Source organism: Urocitellus parryii, chromosome Y, assembly GCF_045843805.1.
Source record: "Urocitellus parryii isolate mUroPar1 chromosome Y, mUroPar1.hap1, whole genome shotgun sequence".
NCBI classification, from domain to species: Eukaryota; Metazoa; Chordata; class Mammalia; order Rodentia; family Sciuridae; genus Urocitellus; species Urocitellus parryii.
Window position 1 is genome coordinate 23,360,746 of NC_135548.1, and position 18,000 is coordinate 23,378,745.

At 36.7% G+C, this 18,000-nt stretch overlaps 2 protein-coding genes across 2 annotated transcripts in view; one reads left to right on the forward strand and one right to left on the reverse strand.

Annotated features, from left to right (window-relative positions):
- The window catches only part of LOC144250980 (uncharacterized), a 491,282-nt gene that overhangs the window by 367,925 nt on the left and 105,357 nt on the right, over positions 1-18,000 (forward strand). The window lies entirely within an intron of this gene.
- LOC144251126 (melanoma inhibitory activity protein 2-like) overlaps positions 14,024-18,000 on the reverse strand; it is a 30,931-nt gene continuing 26,954 nt past the window's right edge. The window contains 1 exon segment of the mRNA XM_077794219.1: positions 14,024-15,796. Coding sequence (XP_077650345.1) covers positions 14,024-15,796 — 1,773 coding nt within the window.

Here is an 18,000-nt window from a genome sequence, read left to right on the forward strand (position 1 = left end):
GTAGGCTTGCTTAAAATCACTTTCCCAATGGCCCATAAGTGCAGGAATTGAGATTGGGACCAGTGTTAATGAGGCTGGCTTTGAACTCTCAATACTCCTGCCCAAGCCTCCACATTCACTGGAATGACAGGCCTGTGCCACTGAGCCAACTCTAATACAATTTTTTAAAGTTATTTATTCCATGGTAACATGGATCTATTTAAACTTACAATCCAAAAACATACATATAATATATTCACTTATTATAAATAAATTTATAAGAATTAGCATATGCTATTTTTATAAAAAAAGATGTCACAAAAATTACTCCTATTGACCAAATGTGACCCATAAAATCTTGAAAACATGGATATTTGATTTATATATATTTATTCTTTTTCCAGATTTATTATTATAGACAATTTCAAAACACTGAATGAATGCAAAGTATTATGCCAATTTCCCAAATTATTAGTTGAGGATAATATTCTAAGAAAGCCTATGTACAGTGGGAGTACAACTACCATTACATAATCCAGACATAATTTGGTAATCATATTGGAATGGCACTTGGAGGATATTAGAGGGACTTGATAACTCAAGTGAGAAAAATGTGTTTTGGGTGAATCCACATATATCCCTGGTAATCGGATAGGCTGAGATTGATGAAGATGACACTATTTGAAACAAAGGCTTCTGCTTCATTTTCTCCTAAGATATATACTATTAATATGGAATATGAAAAAAGATGAAAAATATCAACAAACTATATTATTTTATTAGTAAAAGAAACATTTTCCTCTGAAGTTTGTTTTTAGATTTCAGCTAACACCATAATTTTCTTCTGAAACTTCACATTCCTTTTCTAGCACAAGATCTAGCCCAAGAACTTTACCATTGGTATCTTGGCCCTAATACATCTAGGGATGCTAACAATTATGGGGTTCATAGTTACAGATGTTTTTGTCTCATAATTTTGGAGATGACATCAAATAAAAATTCATAATCTACTTTAACAGGGTTCTTTTGGGGGGTGCTTCTCCATTTGTACCACCTGCCCACTGAGTGTTCTCTATGACATCACCTTCAGCCCCAGAAGCTCCTGCTTAGCAAAGGTCAACCATCAATTCTCACATCAGAACCTGTGATTCCTTGTTCCTTGTGGGTATGCTACATGATCTTGAATGCTTGATTCTCATTCTCTTCTACTGCCAATATTAATGTGGCCTAACATGATCTTATATTTATTAGTGTATGCTGAATGATTTTACCAATGTATTACTTTCTAAGGCATTTATTTTCAATATTGGGGGTGTTCCAGGAAGTCGTTTTTCTAAGGCTCAAGTCCTTGGGTCTTTCTAAAAGTTAATAATTGATAAAACTCTAACTAAAAAATAAATGATGTTATCACTATTAATACATGAACATTCAAATAAATAAACAATATTTAAAACTCTCAGCTCATAGGTATAAGGACTTAGATTACATAGATCAATTTGGTGTAAGACACAAAATACAAAAATGCATTGTATCCTTGGTGATCTTTGTACTGGGAAGAAATTATTGTTTTCAGCATTGAATGCTTACCAAGCCATGGGTTTATTTAGGGTAGGACACTGCTGTTTTCTTCTGTAACCATGACATGGTATCAATCATATGTAAAATAATAATAATAATAACAGAATTTGGAAATGGTTCTCTCAGAATAAAAAGAAATTACAAGCACACTGTGATAATGCACAGAATATCCAAAATGTGGCCTCTGTATACGGGGCATCTACAGAAAGCATGAACTTGTATACCTGCTGGGAGAAAGAAAAATGTTGCAACTCTCCAGCTAATTGGGCTTTATTGTTTGAAAGTATAAAAAAAATGGTAAAGCAATATTTCTTGCAGGACTGAACAGTGAATGTACATTTGCAAGAATATAAAAGAGATTCCCAGAGCTATTTAATACAGAAATATTGTTAAGAAATGAAATTCAGAAATAGCCTGAATGTCCATCATTGTTTAGTTCCAAATTTTGTCTATCTATATCATGGAAAGTTAAGATTTTTGCATATGTGGAGTGTTTTCCAGGTTGTTTCATTGAGTGAAAAATAAGGGGAAGAAAGAATATACAGGAGCACTCCCTTTTGGGTAAGAAAAAAATTTACATAATAACATATTATTGTAATTGCCTCCTACCAAAAAAAAAAAAAAACATTAAGAATATATACTAGAAACAATTAAATCAGTTGTTCATGAAGGGCAATGGTTAAAGATTAGTGGGGATGGAATATAGGTGAGTCTTTGGTATATTTTAACATGGGTTTATATTTGAGCCACATAAACAAAAATCATGTTCAAAACATAGAATTAAATTAAAGGACAAAATCAAGCCCAACAGACAGGTAAGAGTCTGAAAACACAAACATGAACCATACTATTCTGTGACTAATTAATTTCTTAAGCTTGCATGATTTCCACGATCTTTTCTCCAATGTGAACAAAATGTTTACCTAAAGTAGCAATGCTTGCTGTGATGTAACATTTACTGATCAGTAATTGGCAATGAAGAATCACAGGATTCATATGCAATATTTAATGTCAGCACAGCAAAGGATAAGATGGGTTTTATGCTTTCTCCATTAGACTGGAGTTTACAAGAGAAGCAGCCACTTCTTATCTAGTGTGAGAAGCCTGGTGAATACACAGATATGACTATTAATATACACTGAAAAATTATTTGAAAGTTTAATGCCAAGAACACAGACAGAACTTGACAGTTACTTTTGGGTCCAGGTTTCAGAAGCTTGGTTATACACACTTGGGGAAAAATGACCAGTCCTAGACACTGTGTGAGTATGTATTTTAATGTTGTGGTAGTTTATCATGAGCCTAGGCAGACAAAGGTGGGGTCCTGCAGGTTATTAAGTCATGGGGTAGGATTATTGTTATTTATTAAAAGAAAGCTGCAAAGAAACTTCTCAATTTATCCTGTGAGGACAGAGATGGTGTACTTACTTACTCTCATCAAGCTGCTATAATAATCAATGGTAGACTGGGTGGTATATAATCCACAGACACTCATTTTTTACAGTGTGTAAGATCAAGGCACAAGGCAATTCAATGTTTGGAAAGGACATTTCTAATGGGTAGAAGCTTCTGGCTGTGTCATCATGTGGTGGAAGAAGCCCACTAGCCTGTAGCACTGTTCATTAGAGCATTAATTCCATTGATGAAGTCTTCAGCCTCAGTACCTCAACACCTCCCCAAAGACTCACCTTCTAATACCATCACCTTAATGGAGAGGAGTTCAACCAATGTACCCAAGGAAACACAAAGCTTTAAATTAGAGCTGTCTATGAAAAAGCAGGTTCTCAATAGTCAATAAACCTGTTGGAAACTTGATCTTGGACATCTGAGCTTTCAGAAGTCCACAAATGAATTTTTTTTTGCTTGTAAGGTATATGTTCCTAGTACTCCGTTAGAGCAGTCCAAACAGACTAAAATATATTTAAATGATAATTCTGTCTTTTCAATTGTTCCTTCAATATGAACTCTTTCCTGAATTTTACACAGGTTATCAACTATCTGGGCATCCCCCCATGTATGTGCCTATGTACATGCACATCCAAAAGCAAGGAGCTTGAGGCTTTCCACCAAGCCCAATCCTCATATCCTGCATTTCTACATGTCAAATTTGGGAACCACCCACTTGGCTCCATCCCTGCAAGGCAGGCGCAAGCCTCCTGTGGTATTACTCTCTGAGCTACCTCTTTAAGATAGGAGTGAAGCCTCCTTCTACCCTGCACTCTGGACTCTACTCTCACCTCCTCAGGGGCCCTGCCTGTATCCTGGTTAGAGCCAGGCCTCCCATTGAACCTCTACCTCATTTTCCTGCTCTATGACCTGATCATTATGTGCCAACACTTTACCATGCTCATCTGTGCATTTTTTCCTCTGTTCCCAAAGTAAAAATGAAGCTGCCATTTGCTAGCTTTGTGACCTTAAGAAAGTTAACTCGACACAGCTGAGCAATCCTGTCCTGCAACATGGGTGTAAACAAGGATTCAACTCATGGAGTACTTATTGCCAGTGAAGAGGTCAGGGATAAAATTCTCAAAAACAATAGCCCAGTACATAGTCATCAATTGCTCCTGATGTCATTAAGTGTCACCATTATTAGCTGTCAATTCCACTTCACAACATGGGAAACATGAATCCTTGAAAAGTATAAAATAAAATAATTAATTTCATGTGGCCAGTGGGCCCAGGTCTGCTCTGTTTCTAGATTCCCTACCCCCCAACCAGAGCTCAGGGCAGAATGAATACAAAGGTGCTGCATGAGGAGAGGACTAATGTAAAGCAGATAAAGGCAGTTTCATGAATGTTCAAAAGGGAAAGAATTGAGGGAAGGAGCCAAATCCTACATCTGACATTGGGAGAATCAGGATATTTTACCTTCACATTGACTCCCTCCTTTTGAGAACAAAACTGTACTGAAAACAGACCACTAAGACAGGTTAGTCATCAATGCAGTCAATGAAGGTCACTCTGGAAGTTACCAGGCTGGTTGGTGCATGTACAAGTAGTCAGAACCACAGATTGGAAGACCTCAAAATTGACGTTTTGCTTCCTGCATCTTCATTCCCTGGATCACACAATGGCAAGATGAGCTTGGACACTGAAGGTCCTCCCTGCTGGCAGGTGACATCCCCAGAAAATAGCATCTACACATCTTTTCAAAAGTTTACTCATTCTACTCAGCCATAAACAAGAATGGAATTATATCATTTGTAGGAAATTAATGTATCTGGATAACATCAAATTAAATTAAATGAATCAGATGCCAAAAGTCAATTTTCAAGTCTTTTCTCTCATATGTGAAAGGTAAAAGAAAATTGGAGTTTAAAAACTGAGTGAATCTCAAAAAAAATTGGAGAAAGAATAAGTATAGACTAATGGAAGAGAGAATAAGAGAGATGATTTAGGCACTGAGAAAAGACACTGGTCAATGATGTTATGCCCATATATGTATAAATCACAAATGAACATACTAATAAAATAATCACAGTGTCTTAAATTAAATGACATTTTGGGTACCAATGACTAAAATTCAGCATGCTTCACCATTGAGCAACATCCCCATCACCAGTCCTATTTTTGTATTTTTTTTTTTTTGGAAACAGGGTTTTGCTAAGTTGTTCAAGGCTTTGCCAAAAGAGCTAAAGCTGGATGCCCACAAAGCAAAAACACAAAGGCCTCTCATCCCTCTAGCTTATGGAGCACTCACTAGGAACTAAGTGCTAACTATCTATGACTTCATTTAATTCTCACTGTAGTCTTGGGAAGCAAGTGGCATTAGCCCCATCTTAAAGATAAATAAATAGAAGATAAATTAAAGAAATACTCAAGCTAAGTGAGGTTGCACATGTCTGCCATCCCAGCAGATTAGGAGCTTAAGGCAGAAGGATTGTGAGTTCAAAGCCAACCTCAGAAAAAATGAGGTGCTAAGCAACTCAGTGAGACACTGTCCATAATTAAAAATACAAAATAGGACCTGGGATATGACTCAGGGGTTATGTGCCCCTGAGTTCAATCCCAAGTATAAAAGAAAAAAGAAATTATTTAAGCCTCTATGAATATATAAAAGCCAGAATACAAATGTATGGTATGTACTCAAGACCTTGGTCCATTAATATTTATTTTATACTAGTCATAACATCTAGGAACCTCCCTGCAAGCTTCATAAATCTAATGCGTGAGAGTACTCCCCAGAGATTTTTGTTTCACTGACTGGAGCTAAAGTTAAGGTATCAGGGTAATTGAGTCTAATGCTCACAGTTAGGGATGCAATCACTTTTCTATTAAAAATCATGGAAACTTAGACAAAGAGATTGGATTCACCTGCTCAATGTGGTGCACCAAGTCCACAGGAAAACTAGGTGTGTGTCTGTATTTCTGTAGCTCTCCAAAGAGCTCTCAGTGGCTCCAAACAAAAGAAGACTCCATGAAGCTGGGGGGGGGGAACACAAGCCAACCCCTCTGCCAGAACTCACCCCACAATACTCCCAGGGAATAAGTTTACATAGAGGAGAAAATTCCAAGTGGTACCTTGGTGATCAATGGACAATGCCATACAAGAAAATCGGGCACAACCCACTTCAGCAAAGGCAGAGGAGTGGCTGGGCCAGGATGGGGGCTGGCCTAGAGGATAATTGTTTCCATGGCACATGAAGCCCGGGGCTTCCTCCACCCCAAATGAGCCTTGCCTTGTCACACATATGCTTGTTCAACTATTTATGCCCTTCTCCTACTTTATATTTCTCTTGCGCATGGCTTTGGAGGTCTCATGCTTTGGCATTTCTTATAAATTATTTTCTGCAGCTTTCAAACTGCTCCAAATTCAACCATGTGGAAAATTACCTGTAGATGTTACAGTTTTTATTTTATTTTATTACCATTTAATTCAAGTTTCCAAATCTCTCTCAAAATACCTTTTTTTTTTCTTTTTTATGATACTTTTATTAACTCTTCACACATTGACAATTGTTGTGATAAAAAAGTATCTTCTGACTCCAACACTGGAATTTCAGTGACCTGCTTGAAATGTTTGTACTTCTTTTGATTCTACATCACAAGTCTCCATTTTATTTTCATGCTTTATATAACTTTATATATAGTACAGACAAGACTAAGCTAATATTACATGGTTTGTCTCAGAGAAAGGGCAGGCCTCCCCTCTACCTCCATTAGTGAATATGAGGGCTCATCGCAGGTACCTTAGGGTTACCTTTCAGCATGGGCTCTGACTCAGCTCCATGTTCAATCTTCCTGTGATCTCCTCAGGCTGTGGCCTTAAGTTCTTTTTCTTCTTCTTCTTCTTCTTCTTCTTCTTCTTCTTCTTCTTCTTCTTCTTCTTCTTCTTCTTCTTCTTCTCTTCTTTTCTTTTGAAATTTCAGATTAATTTTAATATTTTACACAGAGCCTGAATCACAAAAAATCCAGTTTAGAAATGGTGGCATGCAGAAACAGCACTACCCAGAATTCAGGTGGTTCATGTGAGAAAAATCAAGGGAAGAGGAGCCTATCAGACATGATAGAGAGAGGACCCTAAGAGCCATGGTGTAACCATGGGAGGTGCCAGAAATCCCTCACCCCAAAGTTGTGGCATTGTAAATTGTTTAATTGGACTGGACTAATTTGATCTTATGGTCAGAGTAATAGCAATTTTGTTTGGACATGATTCCAATTGAGATGCCTTTCCAAATATGTCCAGAAAAATGTTTGGAGACCAGCTCTCCCAGGATTGCTGTTATCCACCAAATAAGAAGTAAAATTAAGAGACAGCTTACATGTTTCACTGAGAAAGCCACAGTCATGTGTTTACCAGGAAGATTTTTGTCATATTTCTCTAGACAATAGTATTATAGGCTGGCTGTGGTTGTGGGTCAGTGGTATAGTGATTGCCTACCATGTATGAGGCACTGGGTTTGATCCCCAGAACTACATAAAAACAAACAATAAAATAAAGTATTTTAAAAAAATATTATAGGCCTGCAGAGACAGAACTTAAAGATCTTTCCATAAAACGTGCAACTCTTTAGGCTATTACCTGCACACATCATCCTTTGCATCATCCATCTGGATATGTGCCTCTGCATTCTTAGATTCAGAAGTAGAGTGCATTTGGGTCATGGAAAGGCTGTGGAAAAAGGAAATTTTAGCATACTAGTGAGGTTTCTTGTAGATGCAGAACAGAGACTTCAGCTCCAAAAGTTTTACTCAATCCAGAGGACTGTGTGCTGTATGATATATTGAGGATATTTTCTTCTAACAATGTTTGCTTCTTTAATTTATATCCTCTTAAAATGAGTCATTTTTTAATTGGTAATAATGATTAATTTTAGTTTTCCATTTGTTCTACGTTTAATGAGTTCTAGTGATACAACTTACATATGGAATGTCATCTAGAGATTTTAAAAATTACTTACTTGTATACATATTATAAAAGAAGACATGAGTTTTAACTTGATATTTTATAAACTTTTATTTTATTTTATTTTTATGTGGTGCTGAAGATAAAACCCAGGACCTCACACATGCTAGGCAAGTGCTCCACCAATGAGCCATATCTCCATCTGTAATTTAGCATTTTTATTTATAAACTTGCTTCTGTAATATTAAAGAGTAAAATAGAACTACTATTGATGTGAATTCTATAATTTGAGTAATTGTAAGTTTTTAACTTTTTAGAATGAAATGATATTCTATGTTCAAAACTTCATTTCATACAAGGCAATATCACAATGCCATAAAATACTTGTATTTCTCATAAAGTCTTTGGATCCAATTTAACTCAAAACATTAAAAATTTCCTGATTCTGTACTCTTTCAGTTAGGAAATGATAAATGAGAGGATCATGATAAAAGGTTTTGGAAGCACACTGAATATTTTTGAAAATCAAATGAACAAACTAGTAATTTCCCATTCATGGATTAAAAATACACAGGAATATAATTTCCAAGTTTAGAGGAGGAATATTTGTGTTCATTCGTTCTTTATGTATTAGTTTCATGTGCGTATATGTATGTTACTATATACATACATATATGCCTTTTCCAATTTCTGTCACAATGGAAATGTCTGAATCTAATTTTTCTTAAAGGAACATTTAGGTCAGTGGAATCTCATCCTACCCTTATCACTGTACTTAAATTTCTGATGTTCTCACAAACTCAGTTGTTTTTTAGTTCTTTCTTTCTTGTTTGTTTGTTTTTTGTCTTTAGCATGAACAAATAATTGTGAACCTATCTCATTCTCTGGTCACTGAAAAACAAATAACAAGATGACACAGGAAAGCCAAAGTTGTGGGGAAGAAAAGCAGGACTTGAATTTTACATAACTACATCAATCAGAGGGACAGACTGCCCTCTAGGACTCCTTGGGTTTCCCAGTAATGACAGCTTGATATCTGTGAAGAAGCACCTCTCTGGCTTCCTATTTCTTTACTTTAAGATTAAACAGATCTTAAATTTATGGACCATATGAATTTATTGATCATCAACTATGTGAAAACGCTAAGGCTAGACTCTGGGATGAGGAGTTCTTTAAGCCACTGTGCATTTTCTAGCTTGCATGGTATTTGGTCTTTAATTTAGAAACTGTATGATTACCAAGAGTTTCTAAAAAAATATTCTATAATTAGAAAGAGGCATATAACTCATATAAGCATATATTACATTACTACATCTGAATAAATGAAGCACGTGAGATCACAAAACAAAAACAGGGACCTAAAACTCCTCACATGGCTATAAAAAGTGCTGTAATTACAAAGCAAAATAACTGTCTTTTAGGTCCAAAGCATGTGTTTTCAAAGCCCTGTAGCTAATAAATATCTATACCTTCTTTATTCCAAATTTATTGCTGTGCATGCATTATCATAATTTGTTTGAAGGATCATGTGTTGATATAGTGTTTCATTTCAAAAAACTCTCTTAAAAGAACTAAGAATTTTTCTTGTAACATCCATCACTAATTGTATTAGTACCATAGTTATATGGTGAATTTTGAGCCTATAGGAGAAGTTTACTTAAAATTTAAAAATTCTGTTTAACTGAAAAGGTAGGGGATATATTATATTAAAGCTGACCTTATTGTCTAGGAAACAGAAATCTGTCAAAGGAAATATATCCAGGTATTTGGTCATTTTTGAGGTACTTATCTGTGTACAATAAGTAAAATTTAATTGTATTTGCAGATTTATGGAACTGTGCTTCAAAATAAATGTGCCTTGAGAAATAATATTAGTATATTTAACTTCTACATCTATGTCTAGAAAATATACATAATATCATAAAATTATATGATTTGTGTAGAAATGCTATTCACTTTATAGTATTTTGAGGAGATTCATGGATTTGGTATTTTTGCTTCAAATATGTTTTTTTTTAAATAAAGAGAACTTGGTTATAAAGCTTTTTGTTTTATATTATAACATCAATTTATGGTGACATAATTATTATCTTTCAAGCACAACTATATATAAAAAATAGTGATTCTTTTTCTTGGTGTCATGTTATCTTCCAAAATTCTTATCCTTTGTGAAAATCAATGAAGTTTTGTAGTGCAGAATTATATCCTAATGAAGCCTATTTTATTTCCTCCAATTTTAATCATGGATCTAACTTCATATTAAAATGTATTGAACATTTGTATTGTGTATTATAAGCCCATAAACTAAGCTAACTATTTGACTTGGAGATCTGGATCTTCAAATATACAAGTCTATTTTACCCACAATGAATTAAAGTAGCAGTCAAAGAGAAGCATAAAATGATATAAATATCCACAATGAAAAGAGGAGGTAATCTCCAGTGACAAAAGACTTCAAAGAACTTCTGGAAAGCAGAAAGTCTGGAAGAAGATGAAGGATGCATTTGAGTTCCAAATTAGGGCTTCCCAGGAGGTGGATTAAGACTATGACTAGGCATCTTGGAAGTCCATAAGTTAGTGTGCTTCAGATCAGCACAATGGAAATAAAGGGAAGAAAGCACATTTGGGCCCACAGAATCTGGGGTTGCAGTCTAATGTCAAAGGAGGCTTCTACTTACTCAAAGTGAAATTATGGATCTGCCTTGTACTCTCTTATTTTTCCTACTTGAGACATTGAGTGTGATTTATATGAGTCTCAAACAGTCTTGAGTTTAGGAAGCCTTAAATGGTAATAGCCAGAAAAACAATCTTCTACTAATGAAAATATTTTGAAAAGAACACTTTCAGCAATTGTCTGGAAAATGAATCCTTCAATCCTAATTGTGCCATAAAGCATATTTCCCTTTAATGACACCACAAAAACTCACTTTTCAGTCTAAGTTCTGTACTTAGTTTATGATACTTGTGAGACTCTATGCTTGAAGAAAACTTATCAGAATGGAAAACAGTGCAATTAATTACAATTTTGACAGCTGTGTAGACTGAATGTCAAATTAATAGTCATCATGTGTCTTTTCTGCTATTCATTTTAGATCCACTAAACATACTTTTTTGGTCTCTATACTCATCCCAAAATTATTTGAGGCTCCTCACTATAATTTTCTCAAGATGCAACTACTGCACTGATCCTTTTACAATTACTGTATGCAAAGTGAATACTAAAAAGGAGAGAATTGGATCATCTGTTTTCAAATTGAATCATCTGATTTTTATCTTCAAATATACAATAGAGATTTATCTTTGGATACAGTGAATACCATGGTCATAGACCAATAGTAATATTTTTTTATTTTTGTTAAGTGTGGTTTGATTCAACTTTAGGCATGATGTATTGGCACTTTACTAGTGGTACTTGCTTGGCATTGCAACATGGAATCAATGTCCTTCTAGTGAGGAAAGTGAATTGACCTAGATAGGATTGTAATTTCTCCTCTTGCTTTCTGTTTTTTACTATACAGAATTTAGAGTACTCAGGTGCAGTTTAAATTTTAGTTGGAATTTTGTTAGACATCCTGTTGGGAAAATGTCCTCTTAAATAATTAGGATTTCTAAGAGTGGAGGATGCAGAGGCATGGCGTAAGAAAATATAATTGCCAAGTGCATTAATAGGAGTGATGGAAAGTTAAGACTCTTAAACTTTGACACTTTGGATCCTGGATCTATATAGTGTGTCTCTTGCTACCTCTTTTTCCCTCCCACCTTTCTTCCCTATTTATTGGTACTCTTCTTCTCAAGCTCTTCCTCCCTATCTCATTTTGAGTCACGCCCCTTATATCAGAGAAGACATTTGGCATTTGTTTTTTAGGGATTGGCTCACTTCACTTAGCATAATCTGCTCTAATGCCATCCATTTGCCTGCAAATGCCATGATCTTGTTATTTTTTAGTGCTGAGTAATATTCCATTGTGTATAAATGCCATATTTTTTTAATCCATTCGTCTATTGAAGGGCATCTAGGTTGGTTCCACATTCTAGCTATTGTGAATTGTGCTGCTATAAACATTGATGTGGCTGTGTCCTGTAGTATGCTCTTTTTAGGTATTTTTGCTATAGCCTGAGAAGGGGAATAGCTGGGTCAAGTTGACTGGTATAAGACATGAACTATATGAGAAAATACTCACCAATAGTAGTTAGGGCAAAAGTAGTTCTGGATAACAATCAGTGAGTGATCATCAGTTCATTTTATACAGACCATAACTGTGGAACTTTCATCCCCTCGCTTAGAGAAAGTAATATTTTATGCTGGTAAGTAAGGACTGACTTGACAACCAAAGTGACTCTTGAGGGAAAACAGAATTATTAGATTTATTAAAAGTGTAGATTTTCTTTTGCAAGACCCGAATTTTTTTCATTTCTATTAATTTTGGGCTCAAGTATCAGGCAGATTCTTAACTGTGCTTCAAATGGTTTAATAGAGCTGCTTCTTATTTTTAAGAAGGAGGTTATACTAATGCATTCATTTTAGGTTTAAATGTATACTTTAAACACATGCACACACACATTTAGAGAGCATATTTAACATTTGAATAAAGCTTTAACTATAGATAGGGTATTTTTAATACATGTTCGTTCTTGGTCTCTATTGGGTAAAACTTGTTCAAAGTGTTCTCTGTGTATTGGTGCAGGTTGGCCAATTGTCACTTATTGGCAATGATATAGAAGTTGAAAGTGAGCAGTTCAAACAACTTAAAGTAGTTTAGCAGAGTCATTTTATGAGTATCACATCTAAGAATACCAAAAGCTGAGAATTATGTGTCTGATTCTTATTTCAGTGTCCTAATAATTCATGTGTATTTTACAAATATCTCCCCCAAAACCAAAGACTAGGTAAACCTTTATCAGTGAACCATAGCAGAATGCAATTCTAAATTTCATGAAAATGGGCATAAAATATAAAAGACAGGAACTGGGGTTGTGGGTCAGTGGAACAGCACTCACTTAGCACATGCAAGGTACTGAGTAGGATCCTCAGAACCACATAAAAATTAATTAATTGATTGATTGAGTGATTAATTAATTAAAAATAGAAGAAGAACTCAAAGATGAACAACACAAAGAAAAATAGGAAGAAGAAGAAGAAAGATAAGGAAAATGAGGAGGAGGAGGAGGAGGAAGAGGAGGAAGACAAGGAGGAGAAGGGAGGAAGAAGAAGAAGAAGAAGTCATCAAGATGACTCAGGGAAAATGGGAACAGAGTGAGTTTAAATTGTGGTTTCCAATTCCAAAATGTTTCCTGAGAACTGCAACTTTCTTTGTATTTGAGATCTCCTACTTCCATGACATGTTTAGTAGTGTTTTCTGGTTTACTCTTAATATGCTCTAGTTATTGTTTTATGGGAAAACTAGTTGACATGCCCCACAAGGCTGAAAATCAATGAAAATCTTTCATTAAGCATAAAGTTTCTTTCAAATTTGCTACAATCATAGTAAATACACTTCTTTGTATAAAGGGACTGCTTTTGTTGGGCATTTAAAATATCCCCAAAGGCTAGATGACATACATGAAAATCCCATTGTTGCTTATAGAATAGTGGATTAATCAAATTCAATGTTGTAATCTTTAGAGTAAAATAGAAGGGAAATAATTTACTCATAGTATCATATTTAAACCATCTTTATTTCCAAAATACTATCCTAAGAATTATAGTTTTATTTAGCTTCAATTGGAGCAAAAGCATAATCACTTACTTAAGTAAAAGCAATTACTTAAAAACTAAAAATGAGAGGTAAGTCAAATTACTTTTGAAGAGAGATCAAAAACATCAGTTTTCTTGTTGATGTTCAGTATCAGGCTCACCTGAAGATGGAATGAACCCTGAAGGGCACTCACTTCTACTTTCAGAATGTGGGGGTGGGGGGAGGAAATCCAGCTCTTGGGGGAAGGTCATGAGGAAAATACCTCCATTCATAGACATCTGGCATTGGAAAAAATGGAAGGGGTGGTGGGCCCCAGTGGAAAATAATCTCGAGGTGCCCCATACCTGTTTCCTGGAGGAGGCGGAGGGAAAAATGGTCCTCTTCTCATGAACTGACTCCTCGGGTCCACAGGAAACAATTCACCTCAGACTGGAGGAAAAGGTGCCAACAATGAGCCGGAGCCAGTTGCTTGGTTTTCAGCAGGGAGAGATGAATCGGGCACATTGGAACCATCAAGATTGATTTTGGTCTCCTTTCTACTGGATTGACTTTCTGAAGACATAGGCCGATCCTCTTTATCCAAAGAAGGCAGATTAGAACCTCTGAGTTCTGCTGGTTGCGATGGTCTACCATAATTCGAATAACATCCACCTTGCCAAGGAGGACCCAATGGTGAGGGACCATTGGGGGAATGCTTTCTGCCCAATGCTGCATTTGAAACACCAAGTGCACAGGGATCTTCCTCTACAAGTTCAAACTGAAGCTCCCTTTCAGTTAACTTTTGTCTGTTGTGAGCGTTTTGTTTCATGAAATAATGGAGGTTTCTTTCAGCAATCCAAGCCGCCGACTCACTCTCATGTGCTTTTTTCTCACAGTAAATAATCTTCCCCTGACAGGACTGAATGGTTCTCTCCAATTCTTCTTTAAGATATTTAGCTCGCTTTCTGTAGGTCTCCAGCTCTTCTCTTGTATGGCCCATCTCTTCTTTGACCTTGGAAAGTTTCTCCTCTTGCTCCACCTGGTAATTTTCCTCTACTCTAAGTTTCCCATGGAGTTTCATCATATTTTCTTGATAGCATTCCATCATGACTTTAAATTTCTGCTGAAGGTTCTCATTCTCACCTTCAAGCCGTGTATTTTCTGACAGCAAGGTTGCCTGTTCAGTCTTCAGACTTCTAATCTGTTCTCTAAGGTCTTCCTTTGTTTTCTCTACTTCAGATAAGAAAGCACAAGTTTGATATCTTTGTCCTTCTAAGGTTTCTAAGGAGGCCTTTAGCTTAGCAACATGAACCAGTTTCTTCAAATCTCCTTTGGGCTCATCATCCAAATGAGCACCAATTCCTGATTCACTCGTCATTCCCCATTTCAAGTTCCCAATGTCTGTTTGGGCTCCCTTGGTTGGAGAAGACCTATCTCTCATCTTCAGCAAGCCTTCAGTCAGAGACTCCATGTGATTTTCTTTATCAGTTTGAACTTGTTTTGCTTGGAATTGAGAGTCTTCCAATGTGGTGCTCTCTTTACATTGGACACGTCCTTGTTCCCTCCATGCTTCAGCGTCTCCTTGTAAGATCAGTTTCTGACTTTGCTGAAGCTGGGAACGTTCATCCAAGGCTTCCTTCATTGCCAGCTGAAGTCCTTCCTCACTCATTTGAAGCAGTCTCAAGTTTGTTTCAGTTTCAGCTATTTGTGATCTGATTGATTCTGATTCACCTTCAAGGGACTTTATCCTTCTCGATATATCTGCCATGATTTCATCCTGTTTACAATGTTTGGCCTTTTGTTCTTTTAGCTCTTTTTCTAGAAAGAGTCTTTCATCCCCATGGCTAGGTTGGGACCTATGCAGCTTTTTATATGTTGCCTCCAAATCTGGGGCTTCTCTTGGACCTTTCTGCAAACTGCCACCCTTTAAAGTTGAAACTAAAACTTCATGGTCTTTTTGAACAAGGCTAACTTTTTCAAGTAGTTCACATTTTTCTTCAATTCATCCAGAAAGTTTTAGAGCCAGCTGTTTTTCTCTTCCCATATAAAGTCTGTTTCTAATACACTGAAAACTTCTCCACAAAAACAAGAGAAGTGCAAAACATCCAATAGCTCTACACATCACCAACTCCCACAGAACGCCAGAAGGATTAAGGCCTGGCTTCATATCTTCAGACAATGCTGCCACAACCCTGCCTACTTCTTCCAGGGCCACCGGCTAATATGGCTGAGGCGCAGTCCTTGGTGCCTCCATCACGCCAAGACGGCTCTGGCTGTTGCCACCACAACAATGCCTGCCCAGGCAGGCCAACATAAGCTGTGGACATTCAGGTGTTTGGTCAGGAATTCAAACCTGCCCCAAGCAATGGAGCAGACCACTGAGAACCCCTGCAAGTGGGAGGGTTGTGATAGGGGTAGCCGGGGTGAAGGACTCCCAGGAGCCTTGTGGTGCTCAAGTGCCCATCAGGGGAATCTTGGCCCCTTTCTTCCCTACCCAGTGCATCCTGAAGTGCCACGGGTTCAGGTCCCTTCCACTCCAACCAGAGAGGATTCCTCTCCATGCCACCCACCCCTGGGTTTGCTTTTGACTAGGCCAAGATGGAGCTTCCTATGAAGTTTCTATACAGTCATAATACCATTCAGTTTGATGCCACACAAATTCTAAAGCTTTCTAAACTGTCTCAATTGATTTTAGGTCATATATTTATATTTGTACTGCTTGCCCTTTTGCTTTAATGACCCATTCTTTCCCTGCCCTTGTCCTCTCCCTTTATTCTTCCTTCCTTCATCTCTCCCACCCTTTCTTCATTTTTTTTCTTTTTTCTCACTTTCTCCCTCCTTCCCTTCTTTTTTCTCCCTTCCCTTTCTTTTCTTTTATTGCAGTACTAGGGTTTAAACTCCAAGGCCTTCTGCATGCTAGGCCAGCTCACTACCACTGAGCTACATCCCCAGACATGCTGACTCTTTCGATGAAAGTCATTTGAATTATTTATAAAGAAAACAACTTTCAAGTTACTCTACTTTCAATTAATTTTAGAAAAGTTGCTCACGTGGGCACAAATCAGTTATGACAAGTCATTTCTAAAAAGCACAGTATATCTAATGTTCCAAGGAAGACAGAGTTAAAAACTTTAGTTCTGGTTTTCCATGTCAGTTTTTCAAATGTACTCTTTATTGAAAAGTCTTCAGATTCTTTTTCTCAGATGTTCTTTGACTTCTCACGGCTTAAAAACATCTAAGCAAGCTGGTCATTATAAATATATAGCAAAGAGAAGGACGGCTAGGATTCTCGGAAAAGGATTTAGCTCCTGAAGGTGAATGATGTTGTTGTTAGGATGAAGGGTTCATTGCTTCATGTATGAAAAAGACATCCAAGCATATTTTTCCCTTCCTAGATATGCTTGAATTGTTGATGAGTCAGATCTAAAGTTTGAAGGAAAAGCTTCACAAGTAGTCACTGATTTTCTGAATGTCTCTAAATACATGACAAGTTCAAAGGCATTATGCCATCATGCATGATTAGATTGTTGTTATTTATACTTACATAGCCAGGGCTTGATCAGTGTCAACCAAAACTCTTATCCTATTCCACAGGGTATGAACATTTAGAAACTTCTTAACGAATGTGATCATATGAAGTAATGAGTATGTTAATTAGTTTGTGGTGACTATTTCACAATGTACACCCCATAATCAGAATCAGGTTTGTCAGTAGGAAGGCCCTCACCAAATGCCAGTGCCATGCTCTTGGACTTCCCGAGCCATGATCAAGATAAACCTCTTTTCTCTATCAGTTACCAAGACTGATATTCAATGAGGGCAACAGAAAACATACTACATTTCAGAGAGATTACTGGTCAAGGCACACAACTCAAAAGCAACACTTCTAGGACTCAAGTCAATTCCCTTCAGTTCCAAACCTCTGTAGAAGCGGTTAGCCATCCAGCAAAACACACAAACACCAGGCTGCAGATTCCTCTTTACTTGCCAGAGCTCTATTGTGTCTGAATGTAAAAGCTACTAATCCAGAGTAGCTTGTTTTCCTCTACAGCACCTGTATCAAGATACTGGGTTTCAAATTAACTTCTTGGGTCTTTTCCTCATCTGAACATGCAAATCAATAACCCTATAGTAAGAGTCAGAATGATACTCACCGTAACAGAGTTGTTCTGACCTTAAAATGGACAATAAGGTGACCCTGGTGTGAAAAGAACAGGCCTCATCGAAGGTGTGCTCCTAGTTGGTGCATGACACTTTTCAAGGTTTCACAGGCTATGTTGAGGAAGAAGCCAAAACCACTTGAAATAGCCCTCAATTCATAGGTTAATAAAGGATATGAGTGGATTAGGGATAACATCTTTCCTCTCAGAAATGTTTCTTAAAACCAGACATGAGTTGAAAAGAAGGTATTCAGAACACTCA